At 40.8% G+C, this 26,876-nt stretch overlaps 1 protein-coding gene across 1 annotated transcript in view; it reads left to right on the plus strand.

Moving 5' to 3' along the window:
• The window catches only part of CNTNAP5 (contactin associated protein family member 5), a gene marked incomplete at both ends in the record, with an annotated part of 292,999 nt that overhangs the window by 70,069 nt on the left and 196,054 nt on the right, over positions 1-26,876 (plus strand). The window contains 2 exons of the mRNA XM_082484629.1: positions 3,701-3,811; positions 10,477-10,670. Coding sequence (XP_082340755.1) covers positions 3,701-3,811; positions 10,477-10,670 — 305 coding nt within the window. The remainder of the gene's footprint in view (positions 1-3,700; positions 3,812-10,476; positions 10,671-26,876) is intronic.

The raw sequence follows: 26,876 nt of genomic DNA on the forward strand, positions 1-26,876 counted from the left end.
CCTTGTTTTTGGTTGGAGGGCAATTAAAGCTTGTCCTGGTTTGAGGTAAAACAGAACCAACCTCTTCTGAAGGGAGAGAGGCCAGAGAGCATCTGTTGTTCATTTCAGTGGCCAGTCCAGCCCAAACCACAACAAGCTACAAGAAAGGAATCAGAACCAATAAACCAAATAACTTCATAATAGGTCAGTGAGTTTCCCTCTCTCTCTTTTTTTTTTTTTTTTGTTAATTTATCATGATATTCTAAAAATCAAAAATTAATAAAAATCAGGAAAATCAAGTTGATACGGGTAAATATTTTTCATTTGAGGGGCAGTTGCTGATGACAGTTTAATAATACACATAACACTGTAAATGCTATCCGTAACTGCCTGTTTCTTAAAAGTCAGTATAGTCAAGGTCAGCATCCATTTCTCAAATGCAAGTCAACATCTGTATTGTTATGTCATTTGCATGAAGAAGATGGCTTATAGGTACAATTAGACACCCTTTTTTTCATTTTTTTTTTCTAATTATCTGGTTGGCAAGGAAACATAGGAGAAAACAACTGGCTAGTAAGTGCTTTTCTTTGTGAGTGTCCAGATATTTTAAATGATTCTGTAGTGTGGAATTTTATTTGTTAAAAACAATACTTTTAATAGACATATAACAAAGTTGACTCAAAAAAGCAAAGTTCCTGTTCCGACAGGCAAACTGCCAAGGCAAAAAGAGTAGGGTCAGAAACTGGAAACCTGGGAGCATCTAGAATAAAGGTCCACTTCTGCCACACCAAGTGAGGGAGATGAACTGTCTTGAAATGTGGATGCTGGGATTATACGGTGGGAATCAGGATACATTGGCTTTGCTTTTGGATTTACCGTGGGTCTTCTCTGACCATGCATAAGCAGAAAATGTTTCATCTCTTTCTTGTCTGCACCCACCACAAAAGGAAGCATGATAATAACATCCTTTCTTAGCAAGTTATGTAATCTTGAGAGGTGTGTGTTGGGTGGTTTTTTTGGTGGTTGTGGTTGCTTTTCCAATTGTCTTCTCATGGAAGCAGGGCCAATGGGATGAGCCTCACTGTATGTGCACATCCTACCTTTTTGAACCCCGCGGCTTATTTCAGCTAAGTTTTACAAAGAGATATCAATCTCAAATCTGTACAGTCTGTGTGTGTAGTCTCTCTGACAAGGGATGTGTCAGAGCTATTCTGCACGTGATCTGGATTGTTGCGCACGTACAAGTTGACTGTTGCCTCTCAACCGCTTTACTGGACTGTACTTTGAAATTTCATTTGGCATGTAAAAGTTGTGCCGTGTCCTGCATTGTAGGTCTAGGCATGTAGAGTGGGCAGGTACAACCTCCAGCGTTGCAAGGTTAGTTTTGACTGAGGGAAGGGCAGAAGGGTGACCTTGCATCTCATCAGAGTATCCATTCAAAAATCAACTTCACTTGGAGGAAATTCCTGCTTGCACTCTAAAGTCAATTGATCGTTACTCTCTTATTGATTGGAAGTTGGACTTTATTGGTCCTAGTGCTTTCAGAACTATCTTCAAATTGTTAATGCTGTCCTAAATCTTGAAGCCTTGTAATTACATGGGTTTATAGTTAGATATGAATTCAGGGAAGGATTCCTGGCAGTAGTGTTTTTTTTTTTTGTATAGGAAAACCAAATAATGATCCCAGAATTTGGTGTGCAAATGAAACTGTAAAGCTGTAGAAGCAGAGATCCAGGTGAGTGTGTCTGGGGAGAGAAGCAAAGGATGTGGAAATGTAGACAAAGCGTCTGGTTAGAGGAGCTAATTGTCACTTTCCAGGCTGGAGCCTCCAGAGATCCCAGGGAAAACTTAAAATCCATGGCTCTGAAGTGGTTTACACTTGTTGCTGTGCTGAGGACAGTTGGTGTCCCACAGGTATCCAGTCATACCCTCGGGGAATAGTGAGAACCCAGAGATTGTCACTGTGACTCTGGTCATGGACAACTTGTGGATCACAGGCCGATGTGATGAGTTCCCTGGTGGTCCAGGAGCAACCGCTGGGAACTGAAGAGAGCCAGCAGTCTGGACACTATTGAAATGGAAATCTCTGCATTCAGTTATTTTCAACTTCAGGTTTTCAATGTTGCTGAATAGTCGTGTAGATTTGTTGCTGAGATCTTTGCTTAAATCACTGTTCGGGTCACCACCGACAGTGAATTTATTTTCAGAGCCTTATTTTAATTTACAGATTTTTTTTTTTTAAGTCCAGAGAGAACAATTATGGCCTGACCTCATGCCGTACTAGGGGGCACAGCACTCCGCAGACCTTCCTGCATTGCAGTCACAAGTTCTCTTTGAGATTTAAAGGCTGTTAAGCAATAGACAATCTGCTCAGGACCTTGGTAACTTGTTTGGTTGGCTAATTATGCTCGTGGTCAAAGCATCAGTGGCATACTTGTCCTTAATTTGTCTAACTTGCAGATTTTATTAGGCCTTTTTGCTGATGGTAACCAAAGGATTTTGTACTTAAGTTTGCTTTTTGAGGTCCACTGATATGAATTATATTGATTACTGATTTTTCATATAGAGCTGGATTTTGATTACAAAAGTGTCTGGGCTGTTCCAGAGAGTCATTGCAGAAAGAGATGAGAAATGTTTTAATGTAATCTTCCTCATTACAGGAAAGGTATCACCCAATTTTGGATCAGTCCTAAATTTGCTGTCATAACTATAATTTTTGCTTTCATTCCTTGCCTTTTGTAGCCCTGAAATATCATTAACGCGTTACTCCCTGCCCCGCTCCCTCCCATCCTTGCAAATTGCATATTTACGCTGTGAGTGCAAGAACACTGTGGTGCCTGAGATCCTGCTAACCTGCAGGACTTTTCCAGTAATTAGATCCATGTTTTCTCCATGGGAGATTCAATTAAAAATGAGAGGGTTTTATTATTATTATTATTATTCCCTACTGAAACCCTGCACTAAGTTCTTGAGGGTGTATGTGACAGACTTGTAACGAGCAACCTTAGTTTACCCAATTCCATCTTTAGTCAAACGTTATGGGCTCAAAAATTCAACTGGAGTGTTAGCCCAGTCCATCTGTCCTCACATAAGGACACGAAAGTAAGAGGGGAAGGACGTAGTAGACTACTCATTTGAGCGAACAAAACTAATTTGGCTGTGTATATGCCTGGGGAAGAAATGAAGGAAGTCTTCGGATTTTGTAATTACAGTGCAGCTCAGGACTCTTGTGAAGCATGGGACACACTTTTACGTGTTGCAAAAGGCCAGGCGGCGTATCCCCATGTGTCACTTCCAGACAGAAGTATGAAGTTGCAACTCCTACCTCACGTATCTGCTCTGTGGAGAGACTTTACTGAACACAACACCCGGGATGTTCTCTAAAGTCTGCCAGGGAAGTACTACGTTATTCCAGTGGCTTTTGCAACAAAAGTCATTACGCTCTTTAACTGGAGGGTAGATCATCAAATTTTGTTCACATTTTCTAGCTTTTCAAGTATTAAATGTCTTAACAACAGCTCCCATCCAGTTGCTGTCCCACCAGATCGTCATTCTGGAGGGTAATTTCAGTCTCGCACATGAATTCAAGCACAAGTGTGCTTTTTTGGCAATCTCTGTCTACTTAGTAGAAACAAACACCACCTCGAGATAGCACAAGTTGGCATATTTGTTGCTCATGTGATGACCTCTGTATGTTTTGTTTTTTTGCTTTTTTTTTTAGATAATTGTGATGATGCATTGGTATCTCCTTTACCTTCAACAGCCCTTACCAGTTCCTCTGAGCTCTTCAGTACTCACAGTCCCAGCTTTGCAAAGCTCAACAGGCGAGATGGTAAGGTTGCAGTATGAAATGCCTAAACTATTCTTTCTATTCACGTTTACAAAGAATAACTTTTTATGCTGTTTGTATGCAGTGCATTCAGAGCCAAGTTGAATAGAGCTGTTAATTTATGCTTCGGTGAGAGTTCTATTTAGGAGCAATTCCTTCCTTTATTATAGAAAACTTCCATTTAATTTGAAGCTCTCCACTTCTTTAGTAGAAAAATCCTGAAGGAAGCTCAGATAGTCTTTTTGCTTTTGAAGAGTTACTATTGTCTTTAGAGCTTGAAGGTCGTTAAGTTTGAGGTCCTGTTCTAAATGTAAGTGTTTTTTAAAGCTAGTGGCAACTAGATATTAATGTTCCAGTGGAATGCAATGATTACACAGATCTGCAGAAATAGTGAAAATGAACTCCCACATGAGGTGAAACTATTAGGATCACACTTGGTGCCAGAAAAGAGAAGTTGGCAGTACCTAGGACATCATTTGACGCCATGTTGCAAATTTGGCTTGTTGGCTCCCATCTTATTCCCAAGTTAGAGCCTCTAAAAGAGGAAAGACCTGTATTGTCACATTCCATATGATTTTCATTATAAGAAATACTTGAAAGTATACTACTAGAAAAGAGATTTTCATTGAAAATGAATGAGAATTTTCCTACTTAAAAAAATCTCTGAAATGATGTTGGTTTTATCAAACACTGTTTGATAATTCTATAAAAAGACTGTAAAGATCTCTCTTAGATGCTTGGCACTAATGATAAGGAGTTGCTAGGTCATTAGAGAAGTGTCAGATGGGAGTCACTGTGTTGTATTTAAACTCCTGAACCAGAGTTCCTCAATAAGTAAAAGGTCTTATGGTCATTGCTCAACAGAAATAAAGTTGTAAACATTGAGCAGGATAGTTGAATTTGCCCTGCCCTTATCTCCAACTGCTAGCTACGGCGGTGAATAGACGTGCTTGCGTGTTTTTGAAATAGCTTTAATGACTAATTTTATCTGTCACAAAGAGCAAGAGATTCATAGTCAATGTTATTGCAAGTCAGACTCTGGCTGTGCTGCATTTTAAAGTGGTATTAACAAAATCTAAAATAAATTGACAATTATTGCAATTAAAAGGCAGAAAATGGAATAGGGTTTACTTAGCTGTGCTAGAGTAGTTTTGCCATGTAGTGGGGTGTAAGGTATTCTAGGTTTTATAGACATACAGTATCGCATCAGTAAAGTCCACGCTGTCCTTTGGCACAAATCACGGGAACAGGAAGACAGAGCATTGAATCTGAACCCTAAGCAAGGAAGTTGTTTCAGCAACTTTTTTTTTTTTTTTTCTTCACGTTTTGAAGGCTTATGTGATAACCGATGACCTAGGAGCTAAATTCTACCTTGCTTAATTCTTTTGTTGCACAGACTTGTAGAAATGCACAGATGTAGTGCCAGCAGAATCCATAGCGTTAGTTCATCTTGGGTTGGAGGAGCAAGCAGTGGTCGATAGTGGCTGAAGGAACTTTCTTTGGGTGGCAGTTGAATGCAAACGGTAGATTTCTTTACAGGATATAATATTCACTAACAAGGACTGTGCCATGGCTTTCTAAAAATGTTGGAGTGTTTTGATGAGTTGGCTTAGCTTTGTTTGTAATTGATAAGACAGTGCTGCAAGTAACAGTGCCTCCAGGTAGAAAGCCAGATAAATATATTTGTTAATGTAAATACGAACGTAACGGGTGAAGATGAATTTATAAACTACAATCCAGACCTACATCAATAGAAAGTTCTAATTCATCAAGTTGATTCAGTAATAGATAACAACAAATAAAAGGCTGTTGTTTAAAAAAGGTCTGCAGCAGTGAAATGTGCCATTAAAAAAAGCAACAAAACACACGAGCTACCCGTGAGTAAAGCTTGGCGTGAAATGCTGAAAGCGCTCAATTAAAATGCTGATAAATCTGTACTGGTAATAGTAAAGCAGTTAGTATAATTCTGATAAATATGATTCTGAGGTATGAAATATATTACTTGCCCATGGGAGAGACTAATCTCCTTTTTTGTTTACAGTAAATAAATAATGAAAAAGAATAAGAAAATTGCTACAATAGGACTGTATCAACTAAGCTTTTTCGGTTCTCTATTAGCTCTCAGCCTGAGTAGTCAGTATAGGCAATTATGTATGGGAATATAAAACATATGTAATGTCAAAAAGAATTTGGTTTATGGCCAGGAAGTGTTTGATCTGGGCATTAAATTAAAATTCTGCAGCAGGGAAGCACTTAGTTGCAGCAGGAAGTCCGAGAGTTTGTAGCACAATATAAAGCCATTGGAGCTGTTTGTAAGGCACTGTAGGGTAGAAACAAGCGTTCCCTTTGCTTCGTATTAATAAACTACAAATAAGTACGGGCATCCTGAGCAGCCCCGTGGAACATCAAGGAGCATTGACTGCATAACACTGGGCTTAAACGCAATTTTTGGAACAATTGTGGCAAAATGTACAAACGGTCTGAAAAAGAAAAAAAGTATTTGATCCTATTTCTTGGAGTCATATGGGTCCCCAGCTGAGAAACCATCTGATCTTTGTTCTCCTCATATTTCTAGCATTATGATTTGTTGCCATGGAGAATATGAGCAATAGTGATCATCAGATTCCTGTGGTACTGTTTCTCCACTAGGGCATTTTCTCCATACCATGTGGAACCTCTCCCTTGAAATGAGCCACAGAAAATGTGAAATGTGTGAACTGTGAGGAATGACGGTGTAGCACAATGCGCAGAATCCTATCAAAGCCAGTGGGAATCTGGTGGGCAGAATGGGGAAATTGTATGCCCCTCAGACATGACGTTGTAAAGTGCCGAGCAAGTGGTGACTTTGTTGAGCACCTCCCCTCTCTCTCTCTCTCTCTCATTTTCTTGTGAGAGAGGAAATGTGGCATCTTCATACATTAGTACTTTCTAGATTACCTAAAAACAAATGTACAGATCCAGTGGATGTAACCAGAGCCACATTTTGATTGTTTTATGTTTATGCCACGCTGTTAAAAAAAAAAAAGGTGTATGGTTCTCTTCAATTTCCTTGTGCCCAACTGCTGGAGAACAGTGTCAGGGTTATGTTTATATCTGTTCAAAGGAGTTGACGTCCTGTAAATACTGTATCTTCAGTAGCCCTTCTTGTTGCCTATTGGAGACTTTGCATCCTACATTCTTGTCTCTTGTCTTGGGTCTGCCCTGAGAAACAATCCCCAGGATGAGCATCAGCGGTGGGTAGAGGAGCAAACGACTGTAGAAGAGTTACTATAGTTTGGATGTGCTTTTTGGTACTTACCAAAAAAATTATGGGGTGGGGTGTTGACACACTATAAGGAATGATGTGCATAGAAGAAATGTGCAGGAACAGATCTTGCTGGAAAAAGAGGCCAGTATCCCTTGTGCCGCATTTATTGATTTTTGGCAGTCGCAGCAGTATTTGGTGAGGATTTGGGAAACCCACAAAAGTAAGCAGAAGTTACGCATTTGCTTTAGTAGCAGAAGTGCGAGAAGCCCAATGGGAAAAGCTTTAGTTCTGCCCTCAGTCGCGCAGCCAATGCAGCTTTGCTGTTGCAGGGATTCGAACTGCCATTCTTACAAGTCAGTAGAACTACTGCCCATCTGTGGAAATGGTAACGGTGGGAGGTTTAGGAGAGGGAAAGACAGTGGATTTTTTTCCCGTGGGAAAACGGGAAGCAGCTGCTGTTCTGTAAAGACGCGGTCTGTAACTGATAACACCTCTCTGGCAAGACCAGCTTCTGGAAGGGTGATGCTATGAGCAGGTGTCACTGCTGTGTCATGTAGCGCTTACGTCTGAAGAGTGACGTTCCCAACAGACAAATGCGCTCGTGTGAAGAGATGCGCAGTTCAGAGGTGCCGTGTAATCTGCGATTTGAGAGCTTAAGCTCAACACAGATCTTCCAAATTTCCATTCAGCGTGTATCTGTAAGTCTGTCGTGCCACGCTCAAACTGGAAAAGAGCAGTGCGTAGTTAAGCCAAATACTTTTGTGGATGGCATATCGCCTTTCTGCAGCAGAAGGGAGAGAGCATAAACTACAAAGAGTTAGATGCTAGTTATGATGTTTAACAAACTACTGGAAACTACTTGTAGTAATTAAGCTCGGCTTAAGAAGTTATGTATAAACTAGAACAGAGAAAGCAAAGATTTTTTTTTTCTTTTTTTCTTTTTTAATGGGAATCTCATCAAACAAATTACTTGTTATAAGTGATTTTCCTCCATCTGGCTGTCGCTGTTTATGTTGTAGAAAGACAATAAAGGAAAGATGAAAATGCCCACCTTTCTTTTAATATTTACTGAAAACATGTAGAATAAGCTCCTTGGAGTGTTAAAGGGAACAACGTTTAGCCACAGACCTGTCAGAACTTCTCAACTGAATTTCTATGTCCTGCCAGTTCCTGAAATAAAACTGCAAACAAAGCGGCAACTATCACGTTCAGAGTCTATTTCAGATACTGGATATTACAATCCCAAGGAAGTTTTCCTTTGGCTCCTGTGTACATTAGTCACAGTTCTGTGTAGGAGAAATAGGCAGCTTTTTGTCTTTGAAAACAGTTCTATAGTTTGTGTCTTAAAAGCCAGACAGAAATATTCTTTATATGGACTTCAAAATTTAAAAAAAAAAAAAAAAAAAAAAAGGAAAAAGGTAGTTGGAAGAAGAAACGTTGTTAGGATTTTTAACAGGAAGTACTGTAGTCTCATGTAAGCTATATATATGTATGGAGTTAAAAGAGAGCTATGGAGTAGAGCAGAATTGAGTGATGAAATTCCTAATATTCTCACTAGGTTTTTCGTGGCATGCTCATAGGGGAGAGTGTTCTATTTAAGGCAGGTAAAATAATCACAATTATGACGAAGACTTCTATTGTGACTGAAAGAGGTAAAATAAAGCATGGCACTAGCAAGCGGTGTGCATTGGTTTAGTTACAAACTGTTTTCCCTGGAGAGTCCTCGTAGAGGAACGGAGACTGAGTCATCCAGGGGAGCAGGGACAGTACTCAATCCTAGCTATGGAATAAACACACTTCTGTTTCAGGAATTGGAACTAAATCCTATCTTAATGAGCTGTAAATAATAAAAATTCTAACACTTATTCTTAGACAAAAGAATTTCAGTTGTGATTTGGAAAACACAATGCGGTCCAGGAAAATCAAGACATTTTTTAAAGGGCAAAGTTACTGAAATCGAATTCTTTGATATAAACCCCATTTACTGATCTTTTAACTCAGTTCACTTCAATAAACTCTTCATGGAGCAGCTGTGAGACAGATCGATTAATGAGATTAAAATATTAAGGTAAATCCAGCTATCTATAACCAAAGTTTAGTGATGCTTTTTGTTTGGAAATGCATACTTGGAATCATTCTCGTAGTTTACATAAGGAATCGTTAATGCTTTACTCTCAACTCTGTATTTCCCCTTTTCCTTCCCAATGTGATTGCGTTCACTGTAATCACACAGAAGTGCTTTTGTAAACTTCACTAATAATGGCAAAACAAACAAGATGTTGGGTTGCAGAAGCAGTGACAGCCTGAAAATTTGCTGCTTTGGATACTTTGTTAATGGCTTCTGCATTCTTCATTGCTGCATTGTTCACTTATTTGTAAGGCTGAAGTGAACACTGGGTGTATTCGGAGAATAAATGTGTGCAAGTAGAAACAAGCTAAAAGAAAATAAACATAGCCTATAATTTAAGGGTGTAAAAGAAAGCAAGAGAACATAAAATAATATATTCAAGTCTGGAAGGATTTGCCTTTTAACCATAAGCTCACATTTATTGTAGTGAGTGAAGTGGTGAAATTCAAGCAGTGATTGCAGTTCCGTGTTTCATTGGCTCGGCGTTACCATGGGCCTCTAATCTCTAAAAGAATTCAAGGGATAGTACGTAACTTTACTTTTAAAGGACAAACGCGAATTCCAATCTATCAGCTGCTATGCGGTTACGACTTCTGAAGTCTCCATTCCTGAATGGAGAAGTGGATCATGGAAGTTGCAACTTGTCTTTGTCCTTATGCAGATCTTTTTTGTTCTTTTGTTTAAGATAAAATACATGTTCACTTAACCAACATCAGAAAATGTTTGTTAAAATCAGAAAAAGGAAGAGGCTCCTTTCCACTGTGAAGACGGTCCTTTTAGTTGTTCACTTGAATGGTCTCTAGCTTTACAACGTATTATCTGAAGTGCATTTGCAACCTGTAATTAAACCATTCTTTCAAATACTTAACAGGGCACAAAAAAAAGATAACTAACGTTTTTGCGTGTCTTTCAAAACATAGCAAAAAAGAAAGTGTCAAAGCAAATGAGAAGTTAGAAATCGGCATTCCCAGATTTGCACAAGCATGCGAGTAGGGAATACATACGATACTTTTTTTGTGACTGAGCATGTGCCAACCTTACTGACAAAGAACGGCTTTCCTTAAAAATTCTTAGAAAGTCAGCAATCCTTTTTAACTTTAGGTTCATTAAGAAAACCTTAAGGACGCACACCCCATGTAGCATATTTCCTCATACAAAATATGAACAAACAACTGTTATGTTCAGGAAGTCGACTCCTCTGTGATGACCTGAAATAATAACGTGGTGCTTTCTCAAGTATAATTTCTGGTGCTGTCCTTGCCGTCTACATTATCTTTGTCCGATCTCTTTCAGGAGCTGGTGGCTGGTCCCCGCTGGACTCGAATGAGCAGCAGTGGCTCCAGGTTGATCTGGGAGACAGAGTGGAGATTGTTGCGGTCGCTACCCAGGGCAGGTACGGGAGCTCAGACTGGGTAACCAGCTATACGCTGATGTTCAGCGACACCGGCCGCAACTGGAAACAGTACAGACAGGACAACATCATCTGGGTAGGTCTGAACTGCGGGTGCCTTTGGCCCCAGTTCTTTCTGATTGGGGCTCTCACTTTGGCGTTTGGAGAAACAGCTTCGGTTTGAGATCAGAGGAGTGCTTTGGTGTTGAGAGCGCAGACCTGAGCGCCTCTACCGGGTGTTTCGATCTACATGGGTTGTGTCACCCACTGTCTGTGTAATACAAGTTTAGGCCCTCAGGATTACATTGTTTTTCAGACTAGGAGGATGCTCAGGGCACTCAGAGTGACCTGCATGCCCCTGTGCCTGGCTGGCTTGGATTCAGGCACACCAGGGTAAATGGGGCTAATCACCTACATACTTTCTCCGGGAAATATGGAAATTAACTCTGTGCCTTATACCCGCTGGCGGGCCAGAACAACAGAGCTCGTGCTGGGGGAGGTGGGTGGTAAATTGCTCCTCGGCTGGAGGAGGCTGGAGCTGCAGCAGGAGTTTGTGGGATGATTTAGCACAGGCACTAAAAGTGCTGGAGGCTTTTCCTCAAATTTTAACGCAGACTTGAGGCTTACTCTGTCGCAAGTTCAAGGTGTGGGCAGGCCAGGTGGCGATGGTGGGACTGCATGGGCTATCAACGCCCCTCGGGTGTGGATGGAGGAGTCTTCCTTTCGTATAAGAAAGCGCGAATTGTTAGTCAGTTGTTAACAAACGGCGTCTTCCTCTCCGTGCTATGTTCTCTCCTTCTGAGAGGCAATAGCCTCGGTAGCATGAGAGTAGGTGGTGGTAAATGAAACACATCCTTTATAAAAAGAAAAGGGAACATTTGAAGCGTGATCAAGCAGACTCCTGGTTTTTGTCTTAACTTTTTCTTTGGTTAAGACCTCGGTTAAATGCTGTGTCGCAAAAGCAGAGTTTGCGTCCAGAACATAATGCTCGTGGCATGAGGAGAGCCGCGGTACAGCAGGAAGAGAGGGGAAGGGCTGCTGATTTTTTTTTTTTTTTTTTTTTTTTTTTTCCTTCCCCCGAACGTGTTGCTGGCAGAGGGAATGGGTGTACAGGGAGGTTAACTTCTGTGGTTTTAAAATGCGTTGCATTACTGCTGTCTTTGTTTTATCACGGTTTGATTTAGGGAAATCTAATGAAATCCTTCTTCCTTTAGAAAGGCGAGTTTGGCCCAAAGATGGTCGTAAAGTTGTCAAGTGAGGCTCTGCTTCACCTGTCATTTATAAAGTTATATTAGGCTGGCTTTGCTCCAGATACTTCTCTTTTTTCTTCTCTTTTTTATTTTCTTTTCCTTCTTCTTGTTTTGTTAGTGTTTAAAAACAGTGGAATTCTGGACTGAGTATAGTGATCATTTAATCTGTCTCTGGACTTCCACCCTTGGGACTCAAAAATGCAGAATTGAGATATTTTTATAGACTTGGCGTCATTAAGTGTTTTCTTCCCTGAAAATATTATGTGCTTTGTTAAAATTTTATATTAAGACAAATTAATTTTTTATTACATGTCTAACTTTTCAGTCCTTTCCTTTTTGGAAACCCTTGACCTTTTATTTTCTTTCGTAAATTTTTTTTTTTCGTAAAGGGAAACTTGAAAAGACAACACGTAGAATTTACCATAGCAAATCTTCGTGCCCTGAGGATCCAATCTTGTGAGTTTCTGATCGTGCACCTAACATTGCGCACGAGAGTAAGAACAAACCTAGCAGGCATTTGACAGTGAATTAGGATTTATGAAGAACCCGAACTCTTTACTAAGTGATCAGGCATGAAGGTGATTCAGAGCAGACTCTGACACGCGTTCTAAAGCTTCAGTAGATCTGGAAGCTTCAATTCTGTGTGGGGTAATTTTTGTATGCTTTTCTAATGGAAACCACCATAGGCTCCAGAGGATGGTTTTGGATATAATTGCGGAAATATGAAATAGAATTTTGATGAGGAAAAGGTAACACCGGGGAAAGGATTTGGATATTCTTCCCCTCACATTAGTTTCTAAAAGTCACACTGACCATATGGGCCAGTAACATAATTCGGGTCCAGAAGGCTGATTTGCTCCACGTCCCCAGGCAGAGGGCTCGAAGGGATTGTTAGGATGCATCGCCAAACTTTGCTGTTGGAAGAATCTGATAGTGAAAAGCCAAAGTGGGCTCATTTGACATTTCATTAGACTCTACAGTTCACCTAATCTGGCAACTCTCATTAACACCTATGAGCTTGTGTGTCTGCCCATGGAATGAAAGAAGAATTACTTCTGTGCAATTTTTATTCTAACTAAAGAGAAAGTTGATTCTTTTTTTTTTTTTTCCCTGGCACTTTTGGATTTGTTTCACTGAATTAAATTAGATTTTGAGAGCCATTCAGAGCACAAAGAGAAAAGCCAAAGAGGCTTTCAGAAGCCTGTATAGAATTATAATTCCAAAATTTGCAGTGTTTCTGTTTTATTGGCAGTAATCCTTTCCCGTAGGCTTTTTTCTAAATCAGAAGAAAAACAGAAGTGTGCTGCCCAGCTGTATGTTGAAGGTTTTTTCTATAAAAGGCGGACCTTTGGATGAAATGAAAACATCTGGGCTGTTGAACAGCTCTAAGGGAAGTTGTGCATTGCGCACCCCTTGGAGAGATCTGTCACCCTTGACTTAAGGGAGGGCGGTGGAGTGGACCACTTCACAGGGCCAGGGAAGCAGCACCCCAGGGTAGCCTCCACTGTACCAATCTGCCACAAGGTAGGTAGTTTCAACCTGAGGAATATGTATTCCATTTTTTTTGAGGGGGGGGGGGTTGCCAGGGTGGCGTGTCAAAGCAGGATTCAAGATAGGAGTCTCCTACATCAGGGCAAGTTGGCAAGTTACCGGGTTACCTCTCATCCAGAGGGAGTGGAGGGGTTAAAATCTAGTATTTTTGTGGAAAATGTACCACTTCAGAACTCTCCGACGGTTGGGTGCAGGCTTTAACATCCTCCCTGCAGGCTTTAACTTTGAAGCTTTTTTTCCTCAGTCCCCAGGGTAGGGTTTTAGTGCTTTCTACGTCCCTCAGGACTTTGGTCTTTTTAAGATTTCCTTTTAAAATTTTTGTGCGTAGCTAAAAGGGCCAGAAGTATACCCACTTTATTGCTTTTTGTTTCAGAAAGTTGTGCTGTGCCTAACTTAAGAGGTGGTCAACAATGACTCATAGCTCAGATGGGGCTGCAAAATCTAAATCATTGCCTGGAGATCATTAGATGACGTCTGCTGTATCAATATAAAATATTGATATGCACTGGACCTGTCAGGTTCGCTGATACAGCTTCTACTTCAGTAAAACTAGCTGGAAGTTTGTGCTTTGATGAATGGACGTTACTGGATGTCTTACACCAATTGCTCATTGGTGACAATTTATCATTCATTTACAGCTATTGAAGGGGGAGATTATGTATCAGTATGAGGGACCTATATAGTTTGGTGAATTTGTTTGCTTTTTTTCTGAAGGCAGTATAACTACGTGGAGAACTATTTGACAGAATAACGATTACTGAGTTGCTGAAAAGAAGGGTGTAAGAAGTACCTGGGTTTCAAGGCAGGCATTTGATTTCAAGTAGAAATTTGAGGTTTCACTCTGTTTTACTTTGTTTGCATTCCAGCAAAGGAAAACGAGATCTTGACATTTCTTCTCCAATGCGTCTGGTAAACTAAAACTGGCAGAAAGCTTTAATCTCTGCTCAGCCCAAGTCAGATTTGAACTGCAATTTCCCCCAGCCTATCGGCATGACCCAGAGACAAAGTTATGGGGTATTCCCAGCTGGCTGTACCGCAGGGCTCTCTTGGGAGGAGGACGTACGGGCACAGGCTTTCCCTGCTGCATGTCACGGGCCACCGGCCAGGTTTGGTGGAGACATCAGGAAGGCAGCAGCTCCTTTCATAGTCCCCGAGTGAAGTCTGCCCAGATGAAGCTTTTCCTAATCACGTCTTCACAAATGTCTGATGCTCCGTATTGCAAGCGGTGCTCCTGAGGTGTTCTTTCCAGCCATCTGGGTATAGGTTTTGTCCACCCATATGGCACGTGTGTCCTTCAGTGCGTCTGAGACCTGGGTACATAAATTCTTTATTGGGCCGCCGACAAGACAGACGTTTGCCCACCAGTATATATGACATATGACTAGTAAAATTCCCTTTCTCTTTATAGAGATTACAAGGCTTATTATCCTCCTCTCACGGCGTGCATACAGCTCCCATCAACTTCACCGTTAATGAGCGCTGCATAGACAGATCGCGAGGAGAATCAGAAAACCTCTTGCATTTTCGCTCAGCCTGTGTTTATGATGTTAGTAAATTCTGCAGCTGGAGTTGAAGACAAGACAGATTAGCCATTTAAAACCAATTTTCCAACCCCATTTGTATTTAAATAATCTTGTTACAAAAGGACTCTGTGGTTCAGAGCAAACTCGACTTATAATTATATTTTCCATATGGATAAATCAGCTGTGTGTGGACACACTAGCTATTGATTGGGAGACGTAAAACATAAATCTTATTGCTTGTAACAAGTAAATGATTTTTCGATGTTTTTAAGTGCTGAATAATTCAGAATTTACTTTACCTGCATACGCACCACAGCTTGAGTCAGTCCAAATTTTGTATATTGCTGGGACAAAAGTGTGGGCTGTGATACAATGCTAGTTCATTTTAGATAGCGATTTTTATGCTGTCTATATTGAAAAATACTTTACGAAGCTGAAAAACGCAATTATGCAGGGAGACACAAAGGAAAGGGGAGGCAGCAGGCAGAGATGGATGCAGCAAAAGGAGAAAAGAGATGTTCTTTACGGAAAGTTTTGAAAGGAGAAGGGGAAGTTGTGCAACTGGAGATGAAGGGAGACTGCTCTGACAGTGGCCGAGAAGGCTCTTCTATTGGAACAATGAACCTGTGCAGAAAGGCGACGGAGGGGAAAGATGGCACAGGTAGCAAGGAGATACTTCATACGGAGCCAACACGTGCACATATTAAGTTTGGAGCGGACTGTTGGTGAAGCTTCGTATGTACCTGCTGTTAAGTGCCCGTGGAAGGGAGAAGGTGGCTTTGGGCGGAAGGGGGGCTGCGAGCTCTAACCCCAAAGCTGCATCACAAGGTAGGAAGCGCATCTCCGGTGTTGGCCCACGCCACCTGGGTCACACAAGGTGCGGAGGAGAGCTTCCCCCACGGAGAAGTGCTACAGCGTCAGTCCCGCGTCCTGCAGGCGCGAGGGTGCTGCGCCGGGGCTGGGGAGCTGACGGGAGGCTGAGGACGCATTAGGAATCCGCCGTTCTGAGGGGAGCAGCAAAAGTGTTTAATAGAGGTGATAAAGATCCCTTGCAACCCCTTTCCTCCGGAAAACCTCTGCTTGCACGTGTGAGCTTTTGCTGAAGCAGAGGCTTTTCTAATGAAACCTAGGGAAGGGTCACTCTTAATTGGCTTATAAATCTGCGGGAGTGCTGTAAACTTTCCCGTTTCCACACTAGCTGGGTAATGATTGTGGAACTGTTTTGGTGAGTTAATTATCGTGAACACAGTTAGAATATTAATCTTCTTGTCAGGTTTATAGTTGTGCTAATTTATTCTAAAGCATCTTTTAGCTCCTAGTTCTCACGCCGTCCGAGTAAAGCCAGAGCAAAATTGTACCTGTAGCGATGAGAAGTCCTGCTTTGTTTACTTGGATTAGAGAACGAGTTTCTGCTTTTCTTGTTATAATGTTTCCTGCTGTACTAGTATTCAGATATATTTAATCTCCTCCATGCACGGTAAGTATTGCCAGGCAAATAGGTGTTAAACAGTAAGTATCTATGGATTATTTTCTTTTCCGTCACCTTTACTCGAAGAAGCAAAGAAGAAAAAAAAAGCCAGTTGCTACTTTCAAGTAGGAATGAAGGAGGCAATTCAGTCTTGCTGCAGGGAAGCAAGGCTTTTCAGAGGTTTTCATCACTTTTCCTGTAAGAGCTATGTTATTACAGGTTTTGAAGAGGAAACCATTACCCATTTGTTGTATTTAGGACTGTTCTGGTTTAAGACTGCCTGGTTCTGAGATGCTGTTTGGATGTTACTAATTTGCTTCTAATTCTGGTTTAGCTTACTGAGCTGGCTGCAAACCTGGCCTCTTGAGCATGTTCTCAGGAAATCTGTCTTTCTTGATACTGCCAGGGTAGTTCTCCCACTGGGAAGATAATTCAAAGTGTCAGTATATCTGTTTTTGTTAAGTGCACTCTGTATGGATTTATGCCTGAATAAAATGGATATACTTAGATTGCAAATTACCCTTTAGTGTTGAGATACTTGAGTTAGCCTTAAGCTAACTGAATTTTGTATGAATTCTGTGACCTTACAATGTGCTTTTATAGTTGGTTAACTGTAAAACGATATTAAGGTGAAGTCTAGAGAATTTAATGCTGATATTAACATGATATCCATCAGTAATGTCTTCAGTAATTCTCCGTGCTTGGTATTTGGCAGCAGTTCACCCTGACCCAGGGAACGGCAAGAAACACCGTTATTTGCAGTCTGTGCCATTGTAACTGACCTTCCAGCCTTATTCTTTTGCAAGTTGTTTGAAATTTACCATTTCTGTAATCATTTAACACGCGAAGGTTGTGAAGTGTTCCTTGAGTTCTCATTCCTACATCCCAGACCTTCTGTATGATCCTGTCTCTCCACTGCTTCATCTCCCCTGTAGGAACTGTAGGGTTTGACTCCGTAGCATTGACCCTAACGGGTCAGTGGAAAAGCGAAAGGAGTGGTTGGTTCGGTTCTGGTTGGTGAAGTCTGGCCCTAAAACATACGTGTCTTCCAAGTGTCTCCATCAGATTTGTCTGCCACAGCCAGAAAGCTATTGTTTTCCCTTCCAAGCATCTACTAAGAGGGTAAATGTTAGGGGCAGCACACTGAGATGACTAACGTGGAAAACGGTGAACGTTTCCTCTCAGATGGGGGATTTTAGCCTGCAACTCTTTTGTATCAGTAGACCAAGTTTCATAATTCTTATTTGCAAATCGTGTTCTACGGTACGTGAAGCTATAAATAGGCGCCTTTACAAATTATAAATAAATATGGAACAAATAGTGCTTCAATCCATTTGTAGTTTCACCTCTGGTGAGCAAATGACCATTTGCAAATGGACTAAAATGAGAAAGCAGCGTAGAGCAAAGAACAAACGGTAAAGCTGTTTTGCTAAAGGAAAATGCATCATTAATTTGTTCGTAGCAAACAATTTACAAAGATTAGCCAAATAAAAACGTCCCAGGGATAAGCACTAAAGCTGATCCGCCCACAGCTGAAAACCATTCTGAAACAATAACAGTTGGATCGACTGTGGTGCTGCAGAGAGAAGTTACCCGACTCCTCGAATTGCTTCCACAGCTATAGATACTGAACCAAGAAAGAGCCTTTTCAGAATACAGCATGCAAATATTTTTCTTCTACACTTTCCCAGTGAATTCTGTGCTAATTTCCACAGTCCTTCTGGGTCATATTAATCAGGATTGAGTGGCTTCTGGGGTTCGTAACGAGATCTGGACTTTTTATCATCTTAAAAAGCCTGTTCAAATTGAACGATTCTAATGCAAACAGCTCATTTGTATTGTGCGCTGCTGAGCATCCTGGTAGCAGCCAGATCAACAGCTAAATGCACAACGAGGAACGCTCGACATCCTTGGGAGTTGTTTGTGCAGGATCCTTGCTGGGAAGGTGATACGAGCTTTTGGGGCATTTGCTCATGGAGTACGTGGGGATAGGAAGACAACCCCCCCCCCCCCCCCCCCCCCCCCAAAAAAAAAAAAGCACTGCTTGTCAGGACTTGATGTGCTTCCAGAGCTCAGGCCTTAGTGAGTTTCTTTGCAATTGTTTGGTACATTTTGGAACAACTGAGAATGGCTCTAGTTGTCTTAACATCTAATTCTTTTGAGGAACTGGCTAATAAGAAGACTTTTACTGTACTATCATGTACTATAAAATAAGACGGATTGCCCTGCTGCTGAAAAGTGTGCTTTTAGATTAGATTAATCCAAATAAATAACTGGGTTATCAACTTTGCTGGTTTGACTTGGAGCGTTCAGGTCTTCAGTCACTGCTATAAGATTGTACCTATTGTGCTCTGAGCCCTTCCTAAACTTTGGATTTTTGCTGTAGCAAGAAGCTCATCAACAGAGAAGTAGAAACCTGTTGCTTGTGGCACACAAGAAGAGGAGGCAAGCTATAAAACACTGCACACCACTCTAGGGCTGGAATTTTATTAAGATACTAAAAATTGATAGAGTATTGGCTAAGCAAAGGAGTGTGATGTGATATAGACACGAGGTTTAGTGGTAAGACATGCTAGTAAACTGACGAGCACCTTGGAAGAGGAAGAAAGGAGAGAACACCATGATACTTGAAACGGAGATGAGGAGGCAGAGGAGGAGATAGACGGAGAGGTAGAAAGCTATAGTTAATGACCAGAGCTTCAATACCTAAGAAGGAAATAAAGACCTTTTTCATGACATCTTCAGTCAGCATCAGCAGACACCAAGGGTCTCTTATTTCGGCTCGTCCTCTTCTTGTCTCCTTGGTTAGCAGATTTGTATCCCACTTTGAGTTAATACACTTGGTGTTTGCTGCTACTAGACAGCCATCAGCTGCTAAGAGACCTCTACAAACCACTTCTGAGATACTGTCTTGAAAAAGCCTTGTGTTCACGGAAACTTTTCTTCAACATTAAAATTGGTTCTTTGCACAGTGGCAGTGCAGGGGTGGGGAGATGGGAAATCAGATGTCGTGCAAGGGCCTGGATGATTTAGAGGGAGGACCCTGATGTATTAAAACTTTAATTTTCTTAGGCTATTTGTCAAAGTTCCCATGTTCTGTAATTCTCTTCAGCTATGTGGGTATTTTGCTGCATTTCTCCTTTATGGTCTGATTAGGGAGCTCGTTGCTGTCACTGGGGTCCTTCATCTTCAGGGATCCCAGAGCCGTCAGGATAAAGAAAGGTACCGGCTAAAATTCTACCCCACAGTTCTTTCCTGGATGAACACAGGGACCAATTACTTTTTCACTTTTTCTACTGAACTGACATATACAGTAGAAACTGGTGTTTCTACTTAACTGAGGTGGCCTTGTTATATATTAAAAAAAAAATAAAATGCAAACATCCACCTAATTAGAATTATCGGATAAGTAATACTTTCTTGCCTTTGTGCTAACCCAGACGTTCTGTAGTGACATCGTCTTTACAGTGCTGGAGGTACGCTCTTTGTAGATTCCCCTCCCTCCCAACCTTTCCGTAATTTCAGCAAAATATGGATTTATTTTTCAGAGGCTGAAAAAAAGAGGTCTTTTTCTACCTCGCCGAAAGAACTTTGAAATTATTTGTTTTCATTCTCATTAAGGTGTTGGGTTTTTTTTAATTGTCAGCCCCTGTACTAGAATATTGCAAGTCTGGAAAGAGTGTTTCTCTAATGCCTGATATAGATAAAATATAAAGATTTAACATACTTTATTCGATATGTTGCCTAATTAAGAAAGAAAGAATAATTAGTGAGATTACTGATATTTAAAAAAATGAATACAAGTATTACTCTTAGTATGGAGGACCTCTTTTAATAGATTGCCTTTCCAAATGTGTGCTGTATATTTTATGCTCTTTCAGTGGCTTCCAAGTTTTGTTGCAGGAGAATTTTAAACACACTTACATAATCATTAATCTTGAAGGTCATTATACCAATTGTGCTTTTGATTCTCAAAGCTGTTTCTCAGGGGAATCAGGAAGGATAAAAATCCTTAGAAGATCCCTTGAGGTACAATAAAAGTAAGAACAAAAATCGGTATCTGCAGAATAAATAAGCCTGTCCGTGTTCCTTTGAAATTTAACTTAACTGTTAAACTTTTTAATATGCATCGGACACTTTTGGGGAGCTGCATACACCTGTTCTGCAGAATTCAGCTTGTGTTTGTGGAGTTAGTAATCAAAGATAAAATAAAGTGTGAGCAAACCAAGACAGAGAATAAATCCCGAAAAAGTATTACTTGAAGAACTTTCATCCTTCCAGGAATAAGTATTCATGAGCTTGGGGTAGAAACGCAGTCCTGGAAATTTTGTTCAGTAACTTCGCTTCTTAGCTGGGCCTCTTCTAACTACTGAAATGAACTGCATATTGTGCAGACAGTGTCCACTCTCTCAGAGTGATCAGACCAACTGTTCATAGCTGATGCCCAGGCATGGTGTGCAGAGGGGCTCTCGCTTATACTTACGGCTATAACCCCCAAGGCCAACCAACTCGGTTATTTGCCCCGTTGGAGGGTCGGAAGCGGAAAAGCATAGTGGGGTCCCACCTGCGGGGAGGAGCGGACAGGACAGGTGACCCAAAACTGACCAACAGGGTATTCCATCCCACCTGCCTCATGCTCAGTATAAAAGCTGAAGGATCAAAGGGTCAGGGGCTCTTCCTTCAATGGCTGACGTCTGAGGAAGACTCTGTTTGTCTGCCTGTGATCCCAATCCTGAATCCAGATCTGGAATCCAGTTCCCGTCCGTCACTGAGTCCAGCCTGGGACTGCCCCAGTGCCAGCCGGTGTCGCGATTGTCATCTCAGGAGCTTGATACGGTTTTGTATATATTTTTCATTATTTCTTTTTATTTCATTATTAATATTTCATTAGTTTAGTTCCTTCTAAACTCGTAAGTCTCTTTTTCCTCCTCTGCCTCTCTCTTTGAAGAAGGGTAGAGGGGAGCATCTGTCGGTCCCGTCCGGGGTCCCTCAGGTCCCCAGTAGTGAATTTTGGCCTAAACCACGACACATGATAAAAGGTTCAAGAACATATACCTTTACAGCTTGGAGGAGAGATGAGATTTGGCTCAAATAAAAACTAGTCAAGCTCTTGTACTCAGGGAACACTTAATGTGAGTCACTTATTTTTATTTTAAATATGCAAACTCCCACATCAGTGATAAGAATGGACGGATCTTCTCTGGAGAAGATTCTGGCTTTTCCGAGATGAGTTTTGGTAGACTTTGGAGGATTTATGTGAAACGAGTGGCTGTTTTGTTGGAATATTTCATGTTTAGGTTCCGTTCTCAAGAAGAATGATTTCACTTACAATAGCTTCCATTTGGAAATTAGACCTATCAGTTTAAAATATGTGTCATGGTTGCTTCAGGAGGGTCTGTATCTTGATATAATGTCAAGAAAGCATCCAAATTTGTGCCAGTTAATTTAAGCGAGCTGATTTCAAAAGAACTTTACACGTTCCACTTGGAGGCTATTTTGATGACTAAAGCAATTCTGGCAATGCCTAATAATTCTGTATAATCTTCAATAAATCTTCACAAATCCAAGAGGTGCGGGTCCTTTCTGATGGCACTGGGATGACGGCTGATTTTGGCTGATGCTTTCAAATCTTTTCTTTGGATGATGTTGAGCGAGAATTGAGATTCTTGAGATTGCGGGGTAGGAGTTTTCTAGTAGTATCAAAAAGAAAAGTGCACTCTGACTTCTGGATCCAGGTTTCCTAATTCTATTTTACACTTTGTTGTCATCTGGAGACTTTCTAAACACCTAAAGAGTGTCCTGTATTCTCTGTGTCAGATCCAAACCTCTGTTTTCCTGGTAGTCTCTGGGCACAGATGCTCTTGGTCTACAGAGCTGGTCCACAATTACTCAGCTCTCTTTGTCAAGTTCTTCAGACCAAGAGCGTTTGTATGCCAGTCGTAACATACGTGTGCCCGGTGAACAAAATCTGTCCACTAGCAGTATCCATTAATGGTAATACTTGCAACGTTCATATGCTTGGTAGATGCTGCTTGGTGCTTTCTCATTTCGAATTCAGTTAATAAAAATAAATAGGAGAAGCAAAGAAAAAATACTACAAAGATGCCTTCCGAAAAGCCTTCTGTAGTCTATTGCTCAGTAAGTAAATACAGATAGACTCTAGTCAGGAAAGCAGATACCAAGATTCACCTTCTTTGAAGGATATCTTTCAGATATTGCCTTCTTGCATCAGCTGGTGCTTCAAGGAAAAGAATTGTTCTCCAAGGAAGACAGCACACTTCAGTATTTTTCCCACAAAGCAGTCTCTGGAAGGAAAAAAACCTATTCTTTCGAAATTTAGGAAAAATGTGTTCACCTCATGGCTTCTAAGTTGCTTTCAGTGGAATTATTGTTCAAGCATCTGTCACTGTGTTCATTAAATGTCTTTACAACAGGTAGTTTTCCTTGCTTTTAATTTGTGTCCCAGATGCATATATTCAGGCTTTTATGTGCATCCAATACGTGGTCCTTTATAAGCACTCTCTAATCTCTTTAAACTTTGTAATTTCAGCTCGTTTCTTGTTACAAGATCTCAACCACACAAATAAATTATTTATGCAGAAGAAGATTTGGAAGTAGGGCAGTGGTATACACAGCCCTTTCTTGGTTTTGTTTTCTCTGGAAGGAAAATCAAAACTGTCTTGCTTTTGGTGTTGAGAACAGTTCTGTAATGTCTGAGCGGAGTTAGATCCTTTCCCAAGTTTCTCAGTCCTTTACGTCAGTGCAGACAGCTGAAGTGTGCAGCTGACTTCTGGAGAGAGCACATTGTGTTAACAAATTACATCCAACAAACCATAACAAAATTCAGTCAGCCAAAGAAAAAGCTATCCCTGTAGAATGAGTTTGAAAATTTCAAGTAGTTGGGATTTGTACAGCCGTCACGTAGTGCGTGATTGACACATTTACGGGTAGCAACTTCTTGTTGGCAGTAAACCTCAAGATTAGGTACTATAGTAAGGAGAAAGCGTTCAGATGTGCTCTCCCATCCTGCTGTCGGCAGAACCTGTGGGACTCATAAATACGCACAAAGAAAGGCAAAGATAGTCACTGTTAGAGAAACTGTTTCTTTGAAATCTGATGGCCACGGAGGTCGTATCTAGTAGCTCCTGGTGTGATGATGAATTTTCTCATAGGAGGAGGGAATTTTGTGTACTGCAGGAATGCAAAATGCTTTTTCACAACTTCTACTCATGCTCTTCTCCCCTCCCCCCCTTTTTTTCCTTCTTTCTCTTATTTTACTTTTTCCCTTAACAACTCATCTATCCCATTAGACTGGGCCACATTAGACATTACATTGCTCTCATTTTGGTTACTTTTCCAACTTTGAATATATATTATCGTGAAGAGGACAGCAAGGATTAAAACCTAGATAGCCTTTCCTTTCCTATAGATTTCAGAGGGGTTTTTAATTTCTCTGTGGAAATTACCAAGCGGAAAAGGATCTAAAGACATTTATTGAGGTTTTGGAAGTTCTCAATATTTTCTTCTTAGCACGGCCACTTTCTGTTACCTCCACTTAAAGCAAGTAGCAACTGATTTTGATCAATGCTTTCTAAAATCTGTGAGGTTATTCAGGTACAAGTAACTATCCATCTGAATGAGGATTTTAGCCCTTGATCTGGCAAACATATGGGTGCTTAACTCATGCATTTACATTTGCAGAATGAGCCATGAAGCGTAACAATTTGGAAATTAGGAAATCTGAAATGTTGATTCCAAATAACTCTATAATAAAATTTCCATCGGTGGCAGAATTTCATCCCACACCTGTAATTAGGTATTAAACATAACATACTGTAGAGTAGGGGCTATACAATTATATACTCGCTGAACTTGAAAGTTACTTAATTTTTTCATTTGCTGTGAAGTTTGTTTTCCTTTTTTTTTTTTTTCCCCCTCGAAAACTGTTTCTCTGCCTATTTGCTCATCTTGAGGGGCTTTCTTCTTGTCTACGTTTTGTGGCTGCTCAAAGTCATTAGAAGCAAATGCGTATCTGCAATCTGATTTTGAAAACAAGCTGCAGCAGCACATTGCCTTGACTTCTCACTATCCTTCACCTAACTTTGTTTCTTCTTTTCCCTCTGCTAAGCTGGAGGTCAGCTTTTAGTGCTTAGCCTTAGTATTTGAAGGCTTATAATGGTACCCATGTTTATAATCCATGGACATTCGGTTATAGCCTTGTAAAATATGTGCGCTATTTCAGCCCGAGAAATATGTGTGTGTGGTAACGCATACATCACTATAAAGGTTAACAGAAATGGTGATCTGCAAGGAATAATCTTATGAAATTACAGATTCACAGATATTTAACGCAGGTTTGAAGAGTTATTGGCAAACATGCAGAGCAGTTTTGTGCATGTAAAAATAAATTAAATTCATAGGACAGTGGAGAAGCAAATCTGAGACGCAGAGGGAAGGCAGAGTTTCAGGTGGCATTCATCCAGCCATATCTGCAAGAATGCAACGATGATGATTTATAATTACTGTGATGAAAATAACGATGATTCTGCTGCCATGTTTTTACCATAGCCTCGGGAGTATAAGTAATTATGCAATGATCAGTTGATTCTACATATTCACAAATTTAGCTATTTATCATAATTGGTTTAGTCCCTTGGACTTAGTCCAGACTCTTATTTCATACTGTTGGTTGTAAAAGGGAAGTGGAAGGGAGCAAATTTTCTCTAGCAGCATATTCCAAATCAAAGTTGGTTCTACACTAACAGAACCCTTATTACCAATTGCAATGGTTGTGTATTCTTCCAGGTTTAAAAAAGCAACAAACAAACAACAACAAAACAAACCCTCACACAGAAGACGCCTACATTTCCTTTTTGGAGATGCTTTCAGTGGGTATCTAAAATACTACTCTCACTTCAGAGTACCCCTTTTCTGCATTGTATCTACATAAAAGCTGGATTTTCAGTGGTCAAATTAGACTGATTTTGGGGGATCCAGGTTTCATGCTTGGTTCTATGCCCACCAAAGCCTTTCCCTGGTGGTCGCCATCCCAATATTGTCGTTCAAGAAAAACTCTTGCTGCTTTCACAGCATCCAAAGCCCTAGTTAATTATAAAGCCATTTTATCCTAGACTGCGCTTTTGCATAGCTTTGTAGCTGCCAGAAAATATGTTTTGCCAACCCTTCCACCCTCCCCCAAAAGACTCTACCAAAACTGAAAACGCCGTTGCTTTTGAGGTGTAAAAAGAAAGAGGCATGCTAAAGGGTAACTGGTGGATGACCAGGTGTACAGCCAAATTCTTGAATATTACCACACAATTGCACGTTAAGTTGTACACTGATTTTGCTGCTGCTTTCTGTAACGTAACAAAGTAGCTAGAACCCTTTTGCTGCCTTCTAGGGACCCTTATGAATTCAGGCACAAAACTTAATGCAGCATCAAATGGTCCCAGAGGGTTTCTTTGGGCAGCAGCAGGCACAGTGATAAACAAAATATCAAAACGCCACAGATTAAGTCGCAGTGCAGTCAGTCCTAGATGTCTGGCAGCCCTAGGCAGTGAGCCATGGCTTTCTTTTATCAATTTGTCTTAAATCCCCTGATTTAGACATGTTTCTTTATCATAGGTTAATCATTACCTTCCTAGCCCAATTACACCTGCTATCTTCCAAGCACATGTTTATGAAAATGGGTTCTCTGTAATTCAGATTTGGCAAATAGGCTAAAGTTTTCCCATGTTCTTTATAGCTGGCTAAAGGCTGAAATCCCCGCCCTCCTATTGCTCAGATCACATAGCTCTTTCATCTCTGTGTGGCCGTATACTGCCCGCTATCTTGGGCCATTCTTCTAGGTCTTGGTTTTGCCTTGTACCTCCTTCAGGGATGAAAGCACACCTGATCAACACCAAATGCCTCATCTCCTGAGGCTTTTCCATGATAAGGTGAGTGGTTTTGGTCCGGAGCTACAATCGAGTTCCCTGTTGTTTTCTGATTTTCTTGCCCAGTGAGCCAGAATGAAACGGCTCTTTTACAAGTAGTGGCAAACATTGAGAGAAATGATGGCTCCATGGTGAGGCTTCTTTCAGATGTGAGGCAGAGCTGAACCCAGGTCCTTCACTTCCAAATTAGCACAGGTGTTTCATTCCCAAGATGCTTGTTTCTTGTTATGTCACGTTCCTTTCTTCTTGCCACTTCCATTTTTTAACGACACCAAGGGCACTGCTAGCATTGGAGAACACTGAGTGTTTAGTACGTCCAACGTTAGGCATCAGCAAAATATCTGACTGCATAGACTTGCAGGTCTGGGCATCCAGAGAAACAGAGTCATAGGAAATTGGGGAACCTTCATGTCAAACGGTCAAAGAGTTTAGGAGTCTCCTGGGTCGACCAGATGCTTTGCTGAGAGGTTTGGAATCACAGTTTTGAACTTCAAAGGCTTAAATCTGCTCAAGTCCTTTTGCCAGTCTTTAGATGAATCTAGTTTTATGGTTACATAAATTTTGGGGCAGTGGTTC

Source organism: Vanellus vanellus (genome assembly GCF_965231255.1).
Source record: "Vanellus vanellus genome assembly, chromosome: 5".
Taxonomy (NCBI): Eukaryota; Metazoa; Chordata; class Aves; order Charadriiformes; family Charadriidae; genus Vanellus; species Vanellus vanellus.